Genomic DNA, 19,559 nt, shown 5'->3' on the forward strand with positions numbered 1-19,559 from the left:
TTAATGTGATACCAAGAAATGTGAAGCAACTGGAACTTTCATACACTGCAAATGGGAGTATAAACTGAAAACTGGCAGTATCTATGAAAGCTAAACATAAATGACTTAGCAATTGCACTACTACATACACACACACACACACACACTGGTGGTGCAGTAGTTAAAACACTCGGCTGCAAACCAAGAGGTTTGCGGTTTGAATCCACCAGCTGCTCCGTGGGAGAAAGATGTGGCAGTCTGCTTCCGTAAAGATTTACAGCCTTAGAAACCCTATGGGGTCGTTATGAGTCAGGATCGACTCAACCACAGTGAGTTATATACATGTTATTTTCATTAGCTGCCATCGAGTCAGTTCCAACTCATAGCAACCCTATGTACAACAGAACAAAACGTTGCCCGATCCTGCACCATCCTCACAATCATTGCTATGCTTGAGTCCATCATTGCAGTCACTGTTGTCAACCCATCTCATTGAGGGTCTTCCCTTCTTTCTTTGACCCTCTACCAAGTGTGATGTCCTTCTCCAGGGACTGCTCCCTTCTGATAACATGTCCAAAGTACATGAGACAGAGTTTCACCATCCTTGCTTCCAAGGGGTATTCTGGCTGTACTTCTTCCATGACAGACTTGTTCATTCTCCTGGCAGGCCATGGTATATTCGATATTCTTCGCCAACACCATAATTCAAATGCATCAGTTCTTCTTCAGTCTTCCTTTTTCATTGTCCAGCTTTCATATGCATATGAGGCAACTGAAAAGACTATGGTGTGGGTCAGGCACACCTTAGCCTACAAAATGATACCTTTGCTTTTTAACACTCTAATGAGGTCTTTTGTAGCAGATTCACCCCACGTAATAAGTGGTTTGATTTCTTGACTACTGCTTCCATGGGTGTTGATTGTAGATCCAAGTAAAACGAAGTCCTTGACAATTTCAATTATTTTCTCTGTATATCAGGATGTTGCTTATTGGTCCAGTTGTGAGGATTTTTGTTTTCTTTGTCCTGAGGTGTAATCCGTACTGAAGGCTCTAGTCTTTGATCTTCATCAGGGAGTCATATTTTGAGTGCCTTCCAACCTATTCATAAGGTTTTCACTGGCCAATTTTTTCAGAAGTAGAGGGCCAGGTCGTTCTTCCTAGTCTGCTTAGTCTGGAAGCTCCGCTGAAACCTGTCTACCATGGATGACCCTGCACGTATTTGAAATACCAGTGGCATAGCTTCCAGCATCACAGCAATACATAAAACACCACAGTACAATAAAATGACAGATAAGTGATGGATATATATATATATATACGTACATATATATACATATGTATACACACATGTATATATGTACACAGTACAACTGTAGTGCAACAGATATTCTTTTATGTATCTTTTGCTGACATGTACACACATAACATACATATATATTTATATATATTCTGTGTGTGTACATCATTGTGGTTAGGTGACATTGAGTCAGTTCCAGTTCCTACTCATAGCGACCCTAGGTACAACAGAACAAAACACTGCCAGGCCCTGAGCCATCCTCACAATTGTTGTTATGCTTGAGCACTGTTGCAGCCACTGTGTCAATCCATCTCATTGAAAGTCTTCTTTTTCACTGATCCTCTACTTTACCCAGCATGATGTCCTTCTCCAGGGACTGATCCTTCCTGATAACATGTCCAAAACTATTTGAGAGGTAGTATTGACATCCTTGCTTCTATGGAGCATTCTGGCTGTACGTCTTCCAAGACAGATTTGTTCATTCTTTTGGCAGTCCACGGTGTATTCAATATTCTTCACCAACACCATAATTCAAAGGAATCAATTCTTCTTTGGTCTTTCTTATTCATTGCCCAGCTTTCACATGCATATGAGGCTATTGAAAACACCATGGCTTGGGTCAGGCACACCTTGGTCTTCAAGGTGACACCTTTACTTTTTTTTTTTTTAATTAATTTTTATTGTGCTTTAAGTGTAAGTTTACAAATCAAGTCAGTCTCTCATACGATAATTTATATACACCTTGCTTTACACTCCTAATTGCTTTCCCCCAATGAGGCCACACACTTCTTCCCTCTACTCTCTCTCCTCATGTCCATTCGGACAGCTTCTGGCCCCCTCTGCCCTCTCATCTCCCCTCCAGACAGGAGATGCCAAAATAGTCTCATGTGTCTACTTGACCCAAGAAGCTCATTCTTTACCAGTACCATTTTCTAACCCATAGTCCAGTCCAATCCCTGTCTAAAGACTTGGCTTTGGGAATGGTTCCTGTCTTGGGCTAACAGAGTGCCTGGCAACCATTACCTCCGAGGTCCTTCCAGTCTCAGTAAGACCATTAAGTCTGGCCTTTTCATGAGAATTTGAGGTCTGCATCCCACTGCTCTCCTGCTCCCTCAGGGCAGTCGTCAGTTGTAGCTGGGCGACATCTACTTTTCTGGTCTCAGGCTGATGTAGTCATGAGGCCCTTTCTGTCTCTTGGGCTTATAATTACCTTCTGTCTTTGGTGTTCTTTATTCTCCTTTGCTCCAGATGGATTGAGACCAATTGATGCATCTTAGATGGCCGCTTGCTAGTGTTTAAGACCCCAGATACCACTCTCCAAAGTGGGATGTAGAATGTTTTCTAAATAGATTTTATTATGCCAATTGACTCAGATGTGCCCTGAAACCATGTCCCCGCCTCTGCCACGCTGGCCTTCGAAGCGTTCACTTTATTCAGGAAACTTCTTAGCTTTCGGTTTAGTCCAGTCGTATTGACCTCTACTGTATTGTCTGTTGTCCTTCCCTTCACCCAAAAGAAAACTTATCTACTATCTAATTAGTGAAAACCCCTCTTTCTCTCTCCCTCCCTCCCCCCTCTCGTAACCATCAAAGAATATTTTCTTCTGTTTTAACTATTTCTCGAGTTCTTATAATAGTGGTCTTATATTTGTCCTTTGCAACTGACTAATTTCATTCAGCATAATGTCTTCCAGGTTCCTCCGTGTTATGTCTCATGAATTCATCATTGTTCTTTATCGATGTGTAGTATTCTATTGTGGGAATATACCATAATTTATTTATCTATTCATCTGTTGATCGGCACCTTGGTTGCTCCCATCTTTTTGCTATTGTAAACAGTGCTGCAATGAACATGGGTGTGCATATATCTGTTCCTGTAAAGGCTCTTATTTCTCTAGGATATATTCCAAGGAGTGAGATAACTGGATTGTATGGTAGTTCTATTTCTAGTTTTTTACGGAAGCGCCAAATCGATTTCCAAAGTGGTTGTACCATTTTACATTCCCACCAGCAGTGTATAAGTATTCCAGTCTCTCCATAACCTCTTCAACATTTATTATTTTGTGTTTTTTGGATTAATGCCAGCCCTGTTGGAGTGAGATGGAATCTCATTATAGTTTTGATTTGGGTAATGATCGTAAGCATTTCCTCATGTATATGTTAGCTGCCTGAATGTCTTCTTTAGTCAAGTGCCAGTTCATATCATTTGCCCATTATTTGTATTCTTGTTGTTTAGTTTTTGCAGTATCATGTAGATTTTAGAGATTCAGGCACTGATCGGAAATGTCGTAGCTAAAAACTTTTTCCCAGTTTGTAGATAATCTTTTTACTCTTTTGGTGAAGTCTTTGGATGAGCATAGATTTTTAGGAGCCGTCCCTGTTATCTGGTTTCTTTTCTGCATTTTTAGTAATGTTTTGTATTAGGGTTCCTAGCATTGTCCCTATTTTATCCTCCATGATCTTTATCGTTTTAGGTTTTATATTTAGGTCTTTGATCCATCTTGAGTTCATTTTTGTGCATGGTATGAGGTATAGGTCTTGTTTCATTTTTTTTGCAGATGGATATCCAGTTATGCCAGCACCATTTATTAAAAAGGCTGTCTTTTCCCTACTTAACTGACTTTGGGCCTTTGTCAAATATCAGCTGCTCATATGTGGATGCATTTATGTCTGGATTCTCAATTCTGATCCATTGGTCTACGTATCTGATGTTGTACCAGTACCAGGCTGTTTTGACTACTGTGGCGGTAATAATAGGCTCTAAAATCAGGCAGAATGAGGCCTCCTACTTTGTTCTTTTTCAGTAATGCATTACTTATCCGGAACCCCTTTCCCATCCATATGAAGTTGGTGATTTGTTTCTCCATCTCATTAAAAAATGCCATTGGAATTTGCGTCAGAATTGCATTGTATCTATAGATGGCTTTTGGTAGAATAGACATGTTTACAAAGTTAAGTCTTCCTATCTATGAGCAAGGTATGCTTTTCCACTTATGTAGTTCTCTTTTGGTTTCTTGCAGTAGAGTCTTGTTTTTTTGTATAGGTCTTTTACATTTCTGGTAAGATTTATTCCTAAATACTTTATCTTCTTGGGGGCTACTGTAAATGGTATTGTTTTGGTGATTTCGTCCTCAATGTTCTTTTTGTTGGTGTAGAGGAATCCAACTGATTTTTGTATGTTTATCTTGCATCCCGATACTCTGCTGAACTCTCCTGTTAGTTTCAGTAGTTTTCTTGAGGATTCTTTAGGGTTTTCAGTGTATAAGATCATCTGTAAATGGAAATACTTTTACTTCTTCCTTACCAAACTGGATGCCCTTTATTTCTTTATCTAGCCTAATTGCTCTGGCTAAGACCTCCAGGACAATGTTGAATAAGAGTGGTGATAAAGGGCATCCTTGTCTGGTTCCCATTCTCAAGAGGAATGTTTTCAGGCTCTCTCCATTTAGGGTGATGTTGGCTGTTGGCCTTGTATAAACGCCCTTTGTTATGTTAAGGAATTTTCCTTCTATTCCTATTTTGCTGAGAGTTTTTAACAAGAATGGGCATTGAACTTTGTTAAATGCCTTTTCTACATCAATTGATAAAATCATGTGGCTCTTGTCTTTTGTTTTATTTATATGATGAATTACATTAATTGTTTTTCTAATGTTGAACCATCCCTGCATACCTGGTATGAATCCCACTTGGTCATGGTCAATTACTTTTTACATATGTTGTTGAATTTTATTGGCTGGAATTTTGTTGAGGATTTTTGCATCTAAGTTCATAAGGGATATAAGACTGTAATTTTCTTTTTTTATGGTATCAGGGATATGCTGCCTTCATAGAATGAGTTTGGTAGTATTCCGTCCTTTTCTATGCTCTGAAATACCTTAGTAGTAGTGGTGATAACTCTTCTCTAAAAGTTTGGTAGAACTCTGCAGTGAAGCTGTCCAGGCCAGGGCTTTTTCTTGTTTGGGAGTTTTTTGATTCCCTTTTCAATCTCTTCTTTTTTATGGGTCTATTTAGTTGTTCTACTTCTGTTTGTGTTAGTTTAGGTAGGTTGTGTGTTTCTAGGAATTCATCCATTTCTTCTAGGTTTTCAAATTTGTTTGAGTATTGTTTTTCATAGTAATCTGATATGATTCTTTTCAGTTGGGTCTGTTGTAATATCCCCATCTCATTTCTTATTTGGGTTATTTGCTTCCTCTCCTGTTTTTCTTTTGTCAGTTTGGCCAGTGGTTTATCAATTTTGTTGAGTTTTTCAAAAAACCAGCTTTTGGTCTTGTTAATTCTTTCAATTGTTTTTTGGTTTTCTATTTCATTTAGTTCAGCTCTAATTTTTATTATTTGTTTTCTTCTGGTGCCTGTGGGTTTCTTTTGTTGCTCTCTTTCTATTTGTTCAAGTTGTAGGGATAACTCTTTGATTTTGGCCCTTTCTTCTTTTTGGATGTGTGATATAAATTTATTGATATAAATTGACTTCTGATCACTGCTTTTGCTGTGTCCCAAAGGTTCTGTTAAGAAGTGTTTTCATTTTCATTGTATTCTATGAATTTCTTTATGCCCTCCTTCATGTCTTCTGTAACCCAGTCTTTTTTGAGCAGGGTACTGTTCAGTTTCCAAGTGTTTGATTTCTTTTGCCTGCTTTTTCTGTTATTGATTTCTACTTTTATGGCCTTATGGTCAGAGAAGATGCTTTGTAATATTTCAATATTTTGGATTCTGCTAAGGGTTGCTTTATCACCTAATATGTGGTCTATTCTAGAGAATGTTCCATGTGCACTAGGAAAGAAGGTATACTTTGCAGCTTTTGGGTGAATGTTCTATATATGTCTATGAGGTCAAGTTGGTTGATTGTGGCACTTAGATCTCCCGTGTCTTTACTGAGCTTCTTACTGGATGTCCTGTTCTTCAACAAAAGTGGTGTGTTAAAGTCTCCTACTATAATTGTGCAGCTGTCTTACTTTTCTATGCTGTTAGAGTTTATTTAAGTATCTCGCAGCCTGTCATTGGGTCCAAAAATATTTAATATGGTTATATCTTCTTGGTATATTGTCCCTTTAATCATTATATAGTGTCCTTCCTTATCCTTTGTGGTGGATTTAACTTTAAAGTCTATTTTGTCAGAAATTGATATTGCCACTCCTGCTCTTTTTTGATTGTTGTTTGCTTGATATATTTTTTTCCATCCTTTGAGTTTTAGTTTGTTTGTGTCTCTAAGTCTAAGGTGTGTCTCTTGTAGGCAGCGTATAGCTGGATCATGTTTTTTTATCCATTCTGTTACTCTCTGTCTCTTTATTGGTGCATTTAGTCCATTTAAATTCAGCGTGATTATAGATAGGTATGGGTTTAGTGCTGTCATTTTCATGGCTTTTTATGTTTGTTGTTGACAGTTACTTTTTTGTGCTGAGAAGTTTTTCTTTGTAAATCATGTGTCCCTCTTTTTCATTGTAGTTGAATTTGTTTTTTGCTGAGTCTTTATGTTTATCTTGGTTTTTATTTTGAAGTGTGAGATTGTTAGTCTTCTTTGTGGTTACCTCAATATTTACCTCTGTTTTTCTAGGTATAAGCCTAACTTATATCTCCCTATACCACCTTGAGTTCCTCTCCATATGGAAGATCTATGTCTACTTTATTTAGTCCCTCTTTATTGATTATTGTCAACTTTTACATGATGACATCACTGATTCCCTGTTTTGAGCTTTTTTTTTTTTTTTTTTTAGTCTTATTTTATTTTTGTGATTTCCCTCTCTGAGTTGATATCTGGATGCCTTTGTTCTGCATTCTAGTATGGTGTTGATATCGGATATTATTGATTTTCTAACCAGAGAATTCTGTTTAGTATTTCTTTTAGTTTTGGTTTGGTTTTTGCAAATTCCCTAAGGTTGTGTTTATCTGTACATATCTTAATTTCGCCTTCATATTTGAGAGACAATTTTGCTGGATATATGATTCTTGGCAGGCAATTTTTCTCCTTCAGTGCTCTGTACATGTCACCACTGCCTTCTTGCCTGCACAGTTTCTGCCGATTAGTCCGAACTTATTCTTATTGATTCTCCTTTGTAGGTGACTTTTTGCTTATCCCTGACTGCTCTTAAAATTTTCTCTTTATCTTTGGTTTTGGCAAGTTTGCTGATAATATGTCTTGGTGGCTTTCTTTTGGGATCTACCTTGTATGGAGTTCAATGAGCACCTTGGATAGATATTTTTTCATCTTTCATGATGTCAGGGAAGTTTTCTGCTAAAAAATCTTCAACACTTCTCTCTGTATTTTCTGTTATCCCTCCCTGTTCTGGTACTCCAATCACTCACAAGTTATTCTTGATAAGAGTCTCATATGATTCTTAGGGTTTCTTCATTTTTTTTAATTCTTTTATCTGATTTTTCTTCAAATATGTTGATGTCAAGTGCCTTATCCTCCATCTCCCAATTCTGCATTCCAGGTCCTCAATTCTGCTCCTCTGACTTCCTATTGAGTTGTCTAATTCTGTAATTTTATTATTAATCTTTTGGATTTCTGAATGCTGTCTCTCTATGGATTCTTGCAGCTTATTAAATTTTTCATTATGTTCTTTAATAATGTTTTTCATTTCTTCAACTGCTTTATCTGTGTGTTCCTTGGCTTTTTCTGTACATTGCCTGATCTCGTTCCTGATGTCTTGAAGTGTTCTGTATATTAATCTTTTGTTCCATGTCTGGCAATTCCAGGAATGCTTCTTCATCCAAGAGAGTCCTTGATTCTCTGTTTTGGGAGATTGTTGAAGCAATCATGGTCTGCTTCTTTATGTAATTTGATATCGACTGCTGTCTCCAAGCCATCTTTAAGTTATTGTAATAATTAATTTTATATTTGTTCACTGTGTCCTAGCTTCTTGCTTTGTTTTGTTTCAGTGTACCCAAATAGGCTACTAGAGTGCACTGACTTGATTACTGGAGCCTTGAAGCACTATTTCCTGTTACCAGATGGCTAGATCTATTACCAGGTACATAAGCCTAGGAGTCCATTCACTATTCTTGTATAGAATCAGCTCAGGTGTCCTGATAGTCAGTCACCTAGTGTGGTGTAAGTTCTCACCTACTATCTTAGAGGAATAGTGGTGATGGTTGTATGCACTGGTTTCTGGTAGCGGCAGGCAGTCACACTCTGAGGAAGGTAGGGTGCTGAGAGCCTTCCCCCAAGTGTCAGTGAGGAATTAGTGTCTCTGTTCTCTAGAGTGCTCTGGTGGGTGGGCTCTGCAGCTGTACCTTAGGCACCCAGTGCTTATACCTGTATAGACTACAAGGCACCACTATCCTCAGACCCCTTTCACAGGTGGCTAGGTGGCATGGGTGGAGCCTCCAGCCCTCAGGTCCCTGTTGTGGGTAGGAGAGGGCTCTGTTTAATAGGCAGAGTGGTTTCAGATCTCCAAAACCTGCCTCTCCACTGCACAGCTGAAACAATTACAGTCAGACCTCTAACAGATTTGCCCTTGCATTATAATAGTCATCTGGATCCCTGTAGGGGTGAAAGCCAAAGTCTGTGATCACTTATGCCTGGATTGGAGCTGCTTCCATTCTGGGCTTCCAGATTAGGGGAGCTGGGGAGGTATTTTTTCCCCGTTTGTCAGTTTGCTTCTTCTCCCAGGCCAGGAGAATGGCTCCAAGAGGGTGCAGCAGATTCTATCTCAGGCCCAGGGAATTCAACTGTTAATGCAGTTGGCTGGGGTGGGGGGGGGGGGTGAGGGGGATCAGGTAGATAGGAGAGAGTACTTTCAGAAGAAGGAGCTATTAGATCCATGCAGTAAATTAGACAGAATCACTTAGCTTGTGTTGAGAGTGCTGTTTTATCTCAGATTCCAGAGGCGTGTGTAGCCTGTGTGTGCTGGCTGCATCCCTGCTGGGATTGCCCCAGGGGGTTAGGGCTGCTTCCTAAGATTGTCTTCTTTCACTGAAGCAGCTTTGTCCTAAACCCCACAGCCAGACCCATGGCTGTCACACCAGGGTGTCAGGGTGCCGGCATTTCATTTGCCTTCTTTTACTGAAGCAGCCGCTTCTTAAACGCTGTGGCCAGCCTGGCTGTAGACACGCCACAGGGTCAGGGGTGCACCTCTTTGCTTGCCTTCTTTCGCTGAAGCTGCAGTGTCTCAGGAAACTACCATCAGCCCCACCGCATTCACACCAAAGAACGGCACCAAGGAATCGGAGCTGAGGAGCTGCATGGGCTCAGCAACTCGTCGCTGCTTCTGCACTGTCTCTTGTTCCCCAGTCACTCAGATTGATTCCTTAATTCTACACTTGATGCTCAAGGTTCGTCGACTGTCATATATATAATAGGTTCACTTGTTTTTTCAGGTCTTTGTTGCAAAAGAGTTCAGCACAGGTTTCTGGCTAGTTAGCCATCTTGGCCCTGCCTTGACACTTTTACTTTTTATCACTTTAAAGAGGTCTTTTGCAGCAGATTTGTCCAATGCAATGTGTCGTTTGATTTCTTGACTGCTGCCTCTATAGCACTGATTGTGAATTCAAGTAAAATGAAATCCTTGACAACCTTAGCCTTTTCTCTGTTTACCACGATGTTGCTTATTGGTCCAGTTGTGAGGATTTTTGTTTTCTTTATGTTGAGGTGTAATCCATTATATATATGTATATGAATATATATATACACACACACACACACACGGGTTTGGGTTTTTTTTTTTCTTATGGCATAGTAGTTAAGTGCTATGACTGCTAACCAAGAGGTCAGCAGTTCGAATCCACCAGGCACTCCTTGGAAACTCTATGGTCCAGTTCTACTCTGTCCTACAGGGTCGCTATGAGTCAGAATCAACTCGACGGCACTGGGTTGGGGTTTTATAATACATATACATACACACGTGTGTGTACATACATATTTTTTTTTCCAAAGGATACATATAAGAATGTCATTTGGGGTTTCCAGTTTCCTGTTACGAACTATAGTGCAACAGACATTCTTTGTATGTATCCTTTGCTGACATACACACACACACACACATATATATATATAAAATCAAAGGATACATACAAAAATGTCTTTTGCACTACATTTCATAACAGCCAAACTGGAAACCCAAATTGTCCTCAAGAGAAGAATGGATAAATTTTGATATATTCAAACAATGGAACACTATACAGCAATGAGAAAGGAGTAGCATGCTATGACAATACAATATAAATAATTGAAAAAAAAAGTTCAGATCCTCTGCCCTCTCCCCTCCCAAAAAAAGGCACAAACTCTGTGATTCAATTTGCATACAAAGTCTGAAAATGAATCTACAGTGTTAGATGAGTAATTACCAGAAGAGAGCATGAAGGAGACCTTTGGGGTACTGTTAATATTTTGTTTCCTCCTCTGAGTTCTAGTTACATGAGTGTGTTCACTTTTTAAAAAGTAACTGAACTGTACACTTATGATTCGTATAGTTTTCTGTATATAGGACATATTCTAATAAAGAAGATAAAAATTCTTTACTTGAAACATTTAACTTATAAATTACCCGATAATGATCTTTCTTCTAAGATTTTGAGATATTTTTCCCAATTCTACAGTTAAAAGATCTAAACATTGACAAATATGGCACTAATATTATCATCATTAATTGGGGAAAAATACATATTTCTGCAATTCCCCCAAAAGTTTTCCAAAATTAAATTTCTTAAGCTTCTTAGATGTTAAATATATCATTACATTATGACAAATTCTCAAATTCTAAGAGTCAGACTTGATTGCAAAATATTCTTTAACTCAGAGCAAATTTCAGTTTGTATTACTAATTAAAAAGATAACATACTAGAAAAATTGGTGACCTGGATTCCTGCATTGTAACTGGGGCAGAGAAATATTTAGAGAGGAAGGGCAAGTTTCATTGAGAACTCAGGCTTCATCCTGGGATCTCTCTTCCCCACCCCTCGCAGGAAGAAGCTGTGTGGACTTTCTAGGGGAAGTGGGGAAGGAGTGGAAAGTGTTTTTTATACATGAGTGTATACATTTTTCCACATTCTGAGCTGTCAGACACACTTCCCACTGACTAGATTCAAGAAAAAATAAGGATAATACATTGGCCTCTTAAGAGAATAATATAATTCAAACAATTAGCTTAGTACTAAATGTTGTTTTTGCTGTCGAGACAATTTCAACTCATGGTGATCCCATGTGTGCAGAGTAGAACTGCCCCATAGAGTTTTCAAGGCTCTGATCTTTCAGAAGCATATCGCCAGGCTTGTCCTCCAATGAGCCTCTGGGTGGATTCAAACAGCAAACATTTCGGCTAGTAGCTGAGCACTTCAGCATCTGTGCTATTCAAGGACTCCTGTAGTGCTAAATACCAAAAAATATGAAACATACTGCTGTCAAGTTGATTCCAACTCATAATGACCCTATAAGACAGAGTAGATCTGCGCTATAGGGTTTCCAAGGAGTGGTTGGTGGATTCGAACTGCCTACCTTTTGGTTAGCAGCCAAGCTCTTAACCACTGCACCACCAGGGCTCTGTAGTGCTAAATAAACCTTCACAATTCAGAGTTTTATTCTGAGCTGAGCTTGTCCATACCATGCACAAAGTATTATAGGCCCATTGTACTGATTAAAAAATTGAGTTTCAATCAGGTTAAGAACCTTGGCTAACATCATACAGTGAAAAAGTGGCACAGACTGATCTCAAACATAGAAAAAGGTAAACATAACAATCAGCTAAGCTTCCTGTATCAAGCTTACAATGGAAAGTGAGTAATTACCCAAAAATCCTTTGAACGTAGATTTTGAAGACATCTAAAAAGAATTTTGGTGAGTTCCTTTTTGTTCTGCACATGATTCTGACAACTTCTGGAATGCAATGGGTCAATATTTTGAGAAGTATTTATTTTCTTTCAAGATTCTAAGGATGCTGGGAGAGACCAGCTCAAAAGTACACTTAAAATGCTTTAGCCAAGATAAACTCTTTCACATGAAATCTTGCTAAGAAAATCCAATTCCTTGCAAAAGCACATCTATTTTCAAATCACTAAAAGATTAAGAAAACAAAAATTTCCAAAACATGTGCAGATTACAATAAATGATATATACTTATTCCATTAAGCCAGTGGTTCTCCACTCTGGCTGTGTGTTGGAATCATCGGGGAACTTTTAAAACAACACTGATACCCAAACTATACCCAAAACATTCTACTTTTATTAGGGCTGGTGTGGAGCCCAGTCTCTGGGGTATGTGTGTACGTTTCAATTTCCCAGGTTTTTCTAATGTGCAGCAAGGATTGAGAACCACTGAATTACATATTTACATTACAGATGAAGCAATTTTCATTAGGCAGCAAAACTAGGACTGGCTTATAGTGTAACTATGGTAGACAAAGTAAAAGAAATAATAAAAATAATGCTTCCATGGGCACAGTGGATAGTAACTGCAAACCAAAAAAAACCAGATCTATTGCCAGGGAGTTGGTTCCAACTCATAGCGACCCTACAGGACAGAGTAGAACTGCCCCATAGGGTTTCCAAGGAGCAGCTGGTGGACTTGAACTGTCAACCTTTTGATTAGCAGTTGAGCTCTTAACCACTGCACCACCAGGCCTCCACAATAACCACAGACTTCCATTAATTCTGTAGTTAAGTACGTGGTTGCCATTTCAAGGACATTTGTTAGACAAATTTGGCGATGTTGCAAATCCAGAGAGTAATGTCTTACCATACACACATTAGCCCAACAGCCCTTCTTCCCCCAGATTACTCAGTTATTTATGTTTTAGACACACCCTTTTAGAAGAAGTAGTCAACAGACTATTTGCTTATTCATTCTGACTCTTCTCCCAGTAGGTCATCACTGGAAAGTCCAGAGGAGGAAGTTTAGCATTTCAAATGAGGAAATGAGGTTTAAGTTTACAGTTCTGTGTACTCAGGGCCCATGAAGAAAAAATGTAGCATTTTGATAAATAAGATATTTGCACAAGTAAATCTACAGAAGAAAGGACAGTACCTAGATATTTACTGTCTTGGCAAGTCCTAGCGCATGTAAAAACAGAAGCTGGTTTACCAGATAGTCTCATCCATTCCAACCTACTCTTTGCCAGGTATAAGTGATTTTACTTCACAGGAAAATGCTTGCCAAATGTGTAAATTTGGTTCCTAATTGCAATAAGACAAAAATCAAAAGTATTTCTTGTCTTTCCAATGACTATACTTGTGGGAAATGGGTCACACAGTCTTACACAAAAACTTTAACTAGTTCCCAATACATAAACCAAGAAGTAATGAAATATGATCATACCTATGGCATTCCTATTCTGTTAGTAATTCACATATAAGTCCTCAGGTGCAACATTACCAGATATTAGAGTTCCTAAACCTATGAAGTAAACATCATCATGTGATTTATATTTCATATTCTGAATAAAAGAAGATAAAACAAGGATGGGGTAATTGGTTAAGAAGCATTAAAACGTAGGCAAATGTATGGAGAACAATATGTTTTAGTGGTCACCAGGGGTGGGAGGGAGGAAGAAAAGGGGAACCATTGTTTTAGAGGCAGTGGGTTTCTGTTTCTGGTGATGGGAAATTTGGCATCAATTAAGGGTAATGGCTGTACAACATAATTAATATAATTGATATCACTAAATTGTACACCTGAAAAATGTTGAATTGGCAAATGTTGTATGATGTATATTTTTATGATAATAAAAGAGAAGCATTAAAAAAATAAATGAGCATTCAAAAAGGACACTAGGAAAGTAGGGGAAGAAAAAAGGAAGGGTGCTGGAAAAGAGTAGTGAAACAACAAATGAAAACAACGAGACTAAGCCAACTGCCTGGCCATCAAGTCAGTCTGGCAGTATACAGGGAGCACAACAACAACAACAAAAAATTATTACTTTTGAATCAGTCACCTGGTAAAATATATCACTTCCCTGGCCAAGATTAATGATGACAACATTTGAAAGTCTGAATCAATCTGGTATACCATAAATCAGAGACAAATCAAAGCAAGCCAGAAGATGGGGAAAGAAAACTTACATTATTTTGTCTTAAATACATATGACATGTAAACCTTAGAAAATGTACATCCCACAAAACTTTTCTTTGTTTCTTGAGGGTATGATCCAGTCCAACAAAGGATTAAGCATTAGAATCAAAAATCGATATATAAAATCAACTGCATTGCTATATACCAGCAAAAGTTAAAACATGTAATGCTTTGAAACGTGCCATTCATCAGAGCAACAACAACAACACATAACCTAGGAATAAATCTAGCAAAAGGTGTGCAGAATTTTCAGGGAGAAAATTCTAAAACTTGTTAAAAGACGTTAAAGAGGGCCTAAAAAATAGCAAGCTATACTTTGTTCAAGGTTGGGAAGATCTCCTCAAGCTGATTTATAGATAGAATGCAGCTCCAATCAATATTCCGATAGAGTTTTCAGTAAAATTTGACAGGCTGATTCCAAAATACATAAGAAAGGGCAAAGGGTATACAACAACCAAGAAGACGACTAAGATGAAGGGACTTAACCTACCAATAATCAAGACTTAACATAAAGCATAATTATTAAAATGTTGTCATCTCAAATTACCAGTGGAACACAATAAAGAACCCAGAAAAGGAGACTCACACATATATGGAAACTTGATGTGTAACTCAAGTGACTTTGCTATCAGTGAGAACAGAAAGAACTATGCGGCTAGTGATACTGGAACAACTCACTATTAATATGGAAAAAAATAAAATCAGATTATAGCATCAGTATTACAGTAATAGTACTCCACTGCGTGAGCTGGGACAAGTACTTCCTTGAAAGGGGAATCTTGGCAGTACATCTCCATGTCTACCATATTGTTGTATACTTACACAATAGAATACTATACAGCAATGAAAATGAATGACCTACAACTACAGCAATCAACATGGATAAATCTCACAATATTAAGGTGGAAAAAGCAAAAAGAAAACATATATTATGCTTTTCATTTATTTAACATTGACAAACGAGCAAAATGAAATGATATTCCTTAGGGAGATATACATATGGGTTAAAACTGTAAATCAAAGAAATGCTGAAAACATAAAAGTTAAAGTAGTTGTTACCTCTGGGGGTTGAGGGACAGAGATAGGAACAGGATCGGATAGGGGCACATAAGAGCCTTCAAAAGTCTTGATACTGTTCTACTTTTAAGCTGGGTAGTTGAGCGCTTGGCTTTGCTTTATTTTTTTATTGTTATTCTTTACAGTTTCCAAAAAAAAAAAAAAAACCAAACCCATTACTGTCAAGTTGATTCCGACTCATAGCGACCCTATAGGACAGGGTAGAACTGCCCCATAGAGTTTCTGAGGAGCACCTGGTGGATTTGAACTGCCAATCTTTTGGGCTGGCAGCCACAGCACTTAACCACTACACCACCAGGGTTTCCACTTTACAGCTTATATATGTTTAAATATCTTTTTGTATAATTGTTTTAATTTTTGAAAGAACAAATATTTTCTCCATGTTTTAAGAGAAACCATTTTCCCAAAATTCAGCTCTGGACCAGGAACAGATGCAGTAACCAGATGTGGTCTCCTTACTCTTCAACCCCTTGTTGACTAAAATGCTATCCCATAGGCACAGAATTTCTATGGCTGACTTAGCATATCTCACTGGTTATTTTGCCAAGAATATGTCATACTTCACGAGTATTAGCACCACTAAGAAATCTTCAATTGTATTTGTTGATGTAAAAATACTAAGGCTTCAAATTTAGAAAGCAAGCTGCAAGGAGGAGACATTACAATCATGTAATTATTCATAATTTACATTTGAAAAGCTGGGACTTAGAAAAAAAAATAATTTGCACAAAGGTGTGGAGTAACGCTGTGCTAGAAATAAAACAGAATCCCAGATTCCCCTACCAGTGCTACAAATTATAGAAGAGGAATTGAGAAGCTTAACTTGTGTTCTTTTGAGCCACCACCCACTAGTGATTATTGGAGGTAGCAATTTCCCTTAATATATATAATGGGGCTAACAACTTACCAAGATGCTCTGTAAGAACAAAATACTACCAATATCCAAAAAGCTTGTATTTCTAGTAGGTTTACCAACAGAGTATCTGTTGTTTGGTAGAAGGTCAATACACAACTTTAAATTTCTTCACAGCTGAAATGAAAGATACAAAGAAGCCAAGAATCCAACTGGGTCAGACACAGCATTTCAATCACAACCCACATTACTGAAACAGGTGACTGTGGCATTTCACATTTCATCTAAAGGCATATTTGCAGTCAACTGCCATTTAGCTAGACAAGGTGTGAGTTTAAAGAAAAGCCTACTTTGTGGTGGAAAATAGACTTGGAAATGTCTAATGCATTTCAAAAAATTAAGCCTTCAAAAGCTCTTTAGTCATTTGGGAGATTTTTCAAATTCCTCTCCCCATCTCATCCCATCCCACTCATGAAACTGTACTAATAATGCTATTAACAGCAAACTTAAGCCTTGAGCTACACAAACATATATGATTCTTTATTTAGAACTAATAACCAATATATCAAGGCAATGAAACCTACAAATAATTCCGCTACAAGCCATAGGACAGGAGGGAAGAAGTTGCAGATAGGAGTAATTTAATACCCCTCCAAAAAATGCCCTCAAACAGTCCACAATGTTTAAGGAAAACCAGAGAAAGAAAGGCAAACACACAGAAGTGGATGGTCCAATGCACTAGGTGGGACCCAGAGGCATCACTGCCTTAAAGCTGAATTTAAGCCCTGAAGATACACTGTCGTTTACAATAAATTTCTCTTCTTAAAAAATGTTCTACATTCTACTTTGGTCAGTAGCATCTGGAGTCTTAAAAGCCTGTGAGTGGCCATCTAGGATACTCCACTGGTCTCACCTGGTTGGGAGCAAGGAAGAATGAAGAAAACTAAAGATACAACGGAAAGACTAGCCCAAAGGATGAATGGATCACATCTACCATGGCCTCCACCAGACTGAGCCCGGTACAACTAGATGGTGCTTGGCTTCTACCACTGACTGCTCTGACAGGGATCACAATAGAGGGTCCTGGACAGAGTTGGGGAAAAATGTTCAACAAAATTCTAACTCAAAAAGAAAGACCAGACTTGCTGTCCTGACAGAGACTGGAGAACCTCTGAGAGTATGGCCCCCAGACACCCTTTCAGCTCAGTAATGAAGTCACTCCTGAGGTTCACCCCTCAGCCAAAGATTGGACAGGCCCATAAAACAAAGCGAGACTAAAGGGGCACACCAGGCCAGGGGCAAGGTCTGGAAGGCAGGAGCGAACAGGAAAGCTGGTAATGAGGGACCCAAGCTTGAGAAGGGAGAGTGTTGACATGTCACGAGGTTGTTAACCAATGTCATAGAAAAATATGTGTACTAACTATTTAATGAGAAACTGGTTTTCCTGTAAACCTTCATCTAAAGCACAATTTTTAAAAAATTTCTCTTCTTAAAAAGAAAAAACTAGGAAACCACCAAATGCCTCTTCTTTGAAGTAGACAAAGGCTGGGAAGGTTCAGAAAGTAACTTTTCACTGTTTCACCAAAATCAAAACAAAGGCTTTTGTGGCAGATGATAAACAAGGCCTCAAATATTGGGAATGTATTCCAGTTCTCCCTGAAAAAGTGGGGCAGGAAATCTGAGCATCACTTTGTCCCACTCCCCCCATTTGCTGGCCTACACAGGTGGTGTGCTTGGTGCTGGTGGAGATGGTTTGGTGCTTCTTTGGAGCACAGCAGGCACTCGGTTCACGGCTCAGGGCCTGAAAGCTGGCCCCTGCCCTCTTGCACTTCACCCAGGAAGGACTATGTCCCTTAAATCACTGACGCTGTTCACACGTAACAGTTGCACAATTCGTCCCCCCACAAATGTGGGGACGAATTGTACAATTGTTCCGTGTTTATATGGTGGTTTTCATAGTGGCCACATTCATCTTTCCTTTTTCATAAAGCGAACTTCCAAGAGCCCCTACCAGGCTGATGAGCCTTCCTAGACTGGTAAGATGCGACCGACTGAAGCAGAGAACGACACTCTCCCACTCCTGGCAACCTTTGCCTGGGAAGGAGAGTTCAGGCAGCTGCTCCTCCATACCTTCCCCCACATGAGGTGATGCTGAGGGTACCACTAGTGTCCCCGGCCTTCCAATTGAGGGTGAATTACTTCGGGTAACAAGCAAGTCAGACGCAGAACTCGTTCGAGAAAGTGATGCAACCCAGCTATGACTTTGCCTCGGCTCTGCACCTCCAACCTCCACCTCGAAGACAGGGGTGAGGGTGGCAAAGCCTAAGAAGCTGGGTCTGCAGAGACGGTACCTCACCCCTTAGGCGGCGCCAACTTCACATTTTGGCCGGGGCCACAGGCTGCTCCCCACCGGGCCCGCGCCCACCAGCCCCTTCTGGGCGCCCCCAGGTATGACTGGCTCAGGACTCCCGTCCTCCCCCAGGCCAGCCGCCCCCAACGCGCGTCTCCCGCACCTGCGCCGCCGCCTGGGGCCCCAGCGACAGCCGGCGCCGCCCGCTGCGCCAGCAGCCCCGGGAGCACGTCCCTCTGGAGATCGAAGTCGGCGACGAGACGCAGAGCCATCGCCCGGACGCGGGCCACCGGCGGCTGTGGGGACCCGCGCCCCGGGCATTCCCGGCCCTCCGCGCGCCAGCTCGCCCTGCCCCGGCCCGCGCCCGCGCCCGCCCCCTTCCTTCGCCCCCGCCCGGCCGCCCGGCTGCTGCTTTCGGTTCTGCTGTCGCCACGGCGGAGAGTCCCGAGCGCCGCCTCTTCCCGGCTCCGCGTCCCCCTCCCCCGTAGCAACCCCAGACCGGCGCTGGGCAGGGCCGTGAAGACCAGACCCGCCGGGCCGGGAGGCCTCAGCGTGCGCTCTGCGTGCAGGAGGATGCGGGGACGACGGCGGGGGCGGGGGAGGGGCGGTGATTCGTGCAATTGTCAGATATTTATATGGTGGTTTTCACAGTGGCTGCATTCATCTTTCCTTTCTCATAAGGCAGACTTCCAGGTGCCCCTGCCAGGCTGATGAACCTTATTAAGCAGGTGAGATGCGATTGAAGCACAGAGAACAACCTTCTGTCACTCCGTGCAGCCTTGGCCGGGGAAGGAGAGTACAGGCAGCCCTGGAAGAGGTGTGGTTAGCCCATTCAAACTTGCTGAACATTAGAATTTCCTGAGGAGTTTTCAAAAATCCAGATGTCCATACTAATCAAATTAGAATGTGGGTGCCAGGCTTTTTTTTTAATCTTCAAGTGTTTCCAATGTACAGCAAAATTTGGGAGCCACTGGGCTGAAGAGAGGTGTCACTAGCTGGGTCCCCT

At 40.2% G+C, this 19,559-nt stretch overlaps 1 protein-coding gene across 1 annotated transcript in view; it reads right to left on the reverse strand.

The window, feature by feature from the left end:
* The window catches only part of GSAP (gamma-secretase activating protein), a 99,602-nt gene extending 80,698 nt beyond the window's left edge, over nt 1–18,904 (reverse strand). Inside the window, exon 1 of the mRNA XM_049893082.1 lies at nt 18,717–18,904. Coding sequence (XP_049749039.1) covers nt 18,717–18,825 — 109 coding nt within the window. The 5' untranslated portion in view covers nt 18,826–18,904. The remainder of the gene's footprint in view (nt 1–18,716) is intronic.
* Nucleotides 18,905–19,559: the final 655 nt, after the last annotated feature.

The sequence above is a fragment of the Elephas maximus genome, chromosome 8, assembly GCF_024166365.1.
Source record: "Elephas maximus indicus isolate mEleMax1 chromosome 8, mEleMax1 primary haplotype, whole genome shotgun sequence".
Classification (NCBI taxonomy): domain Eukaryota; kingdom Metazoa; phylum Chordata; class Mammalia; order Proboscidea; family Elephantidae; genus Elephas; species Elephas maximus.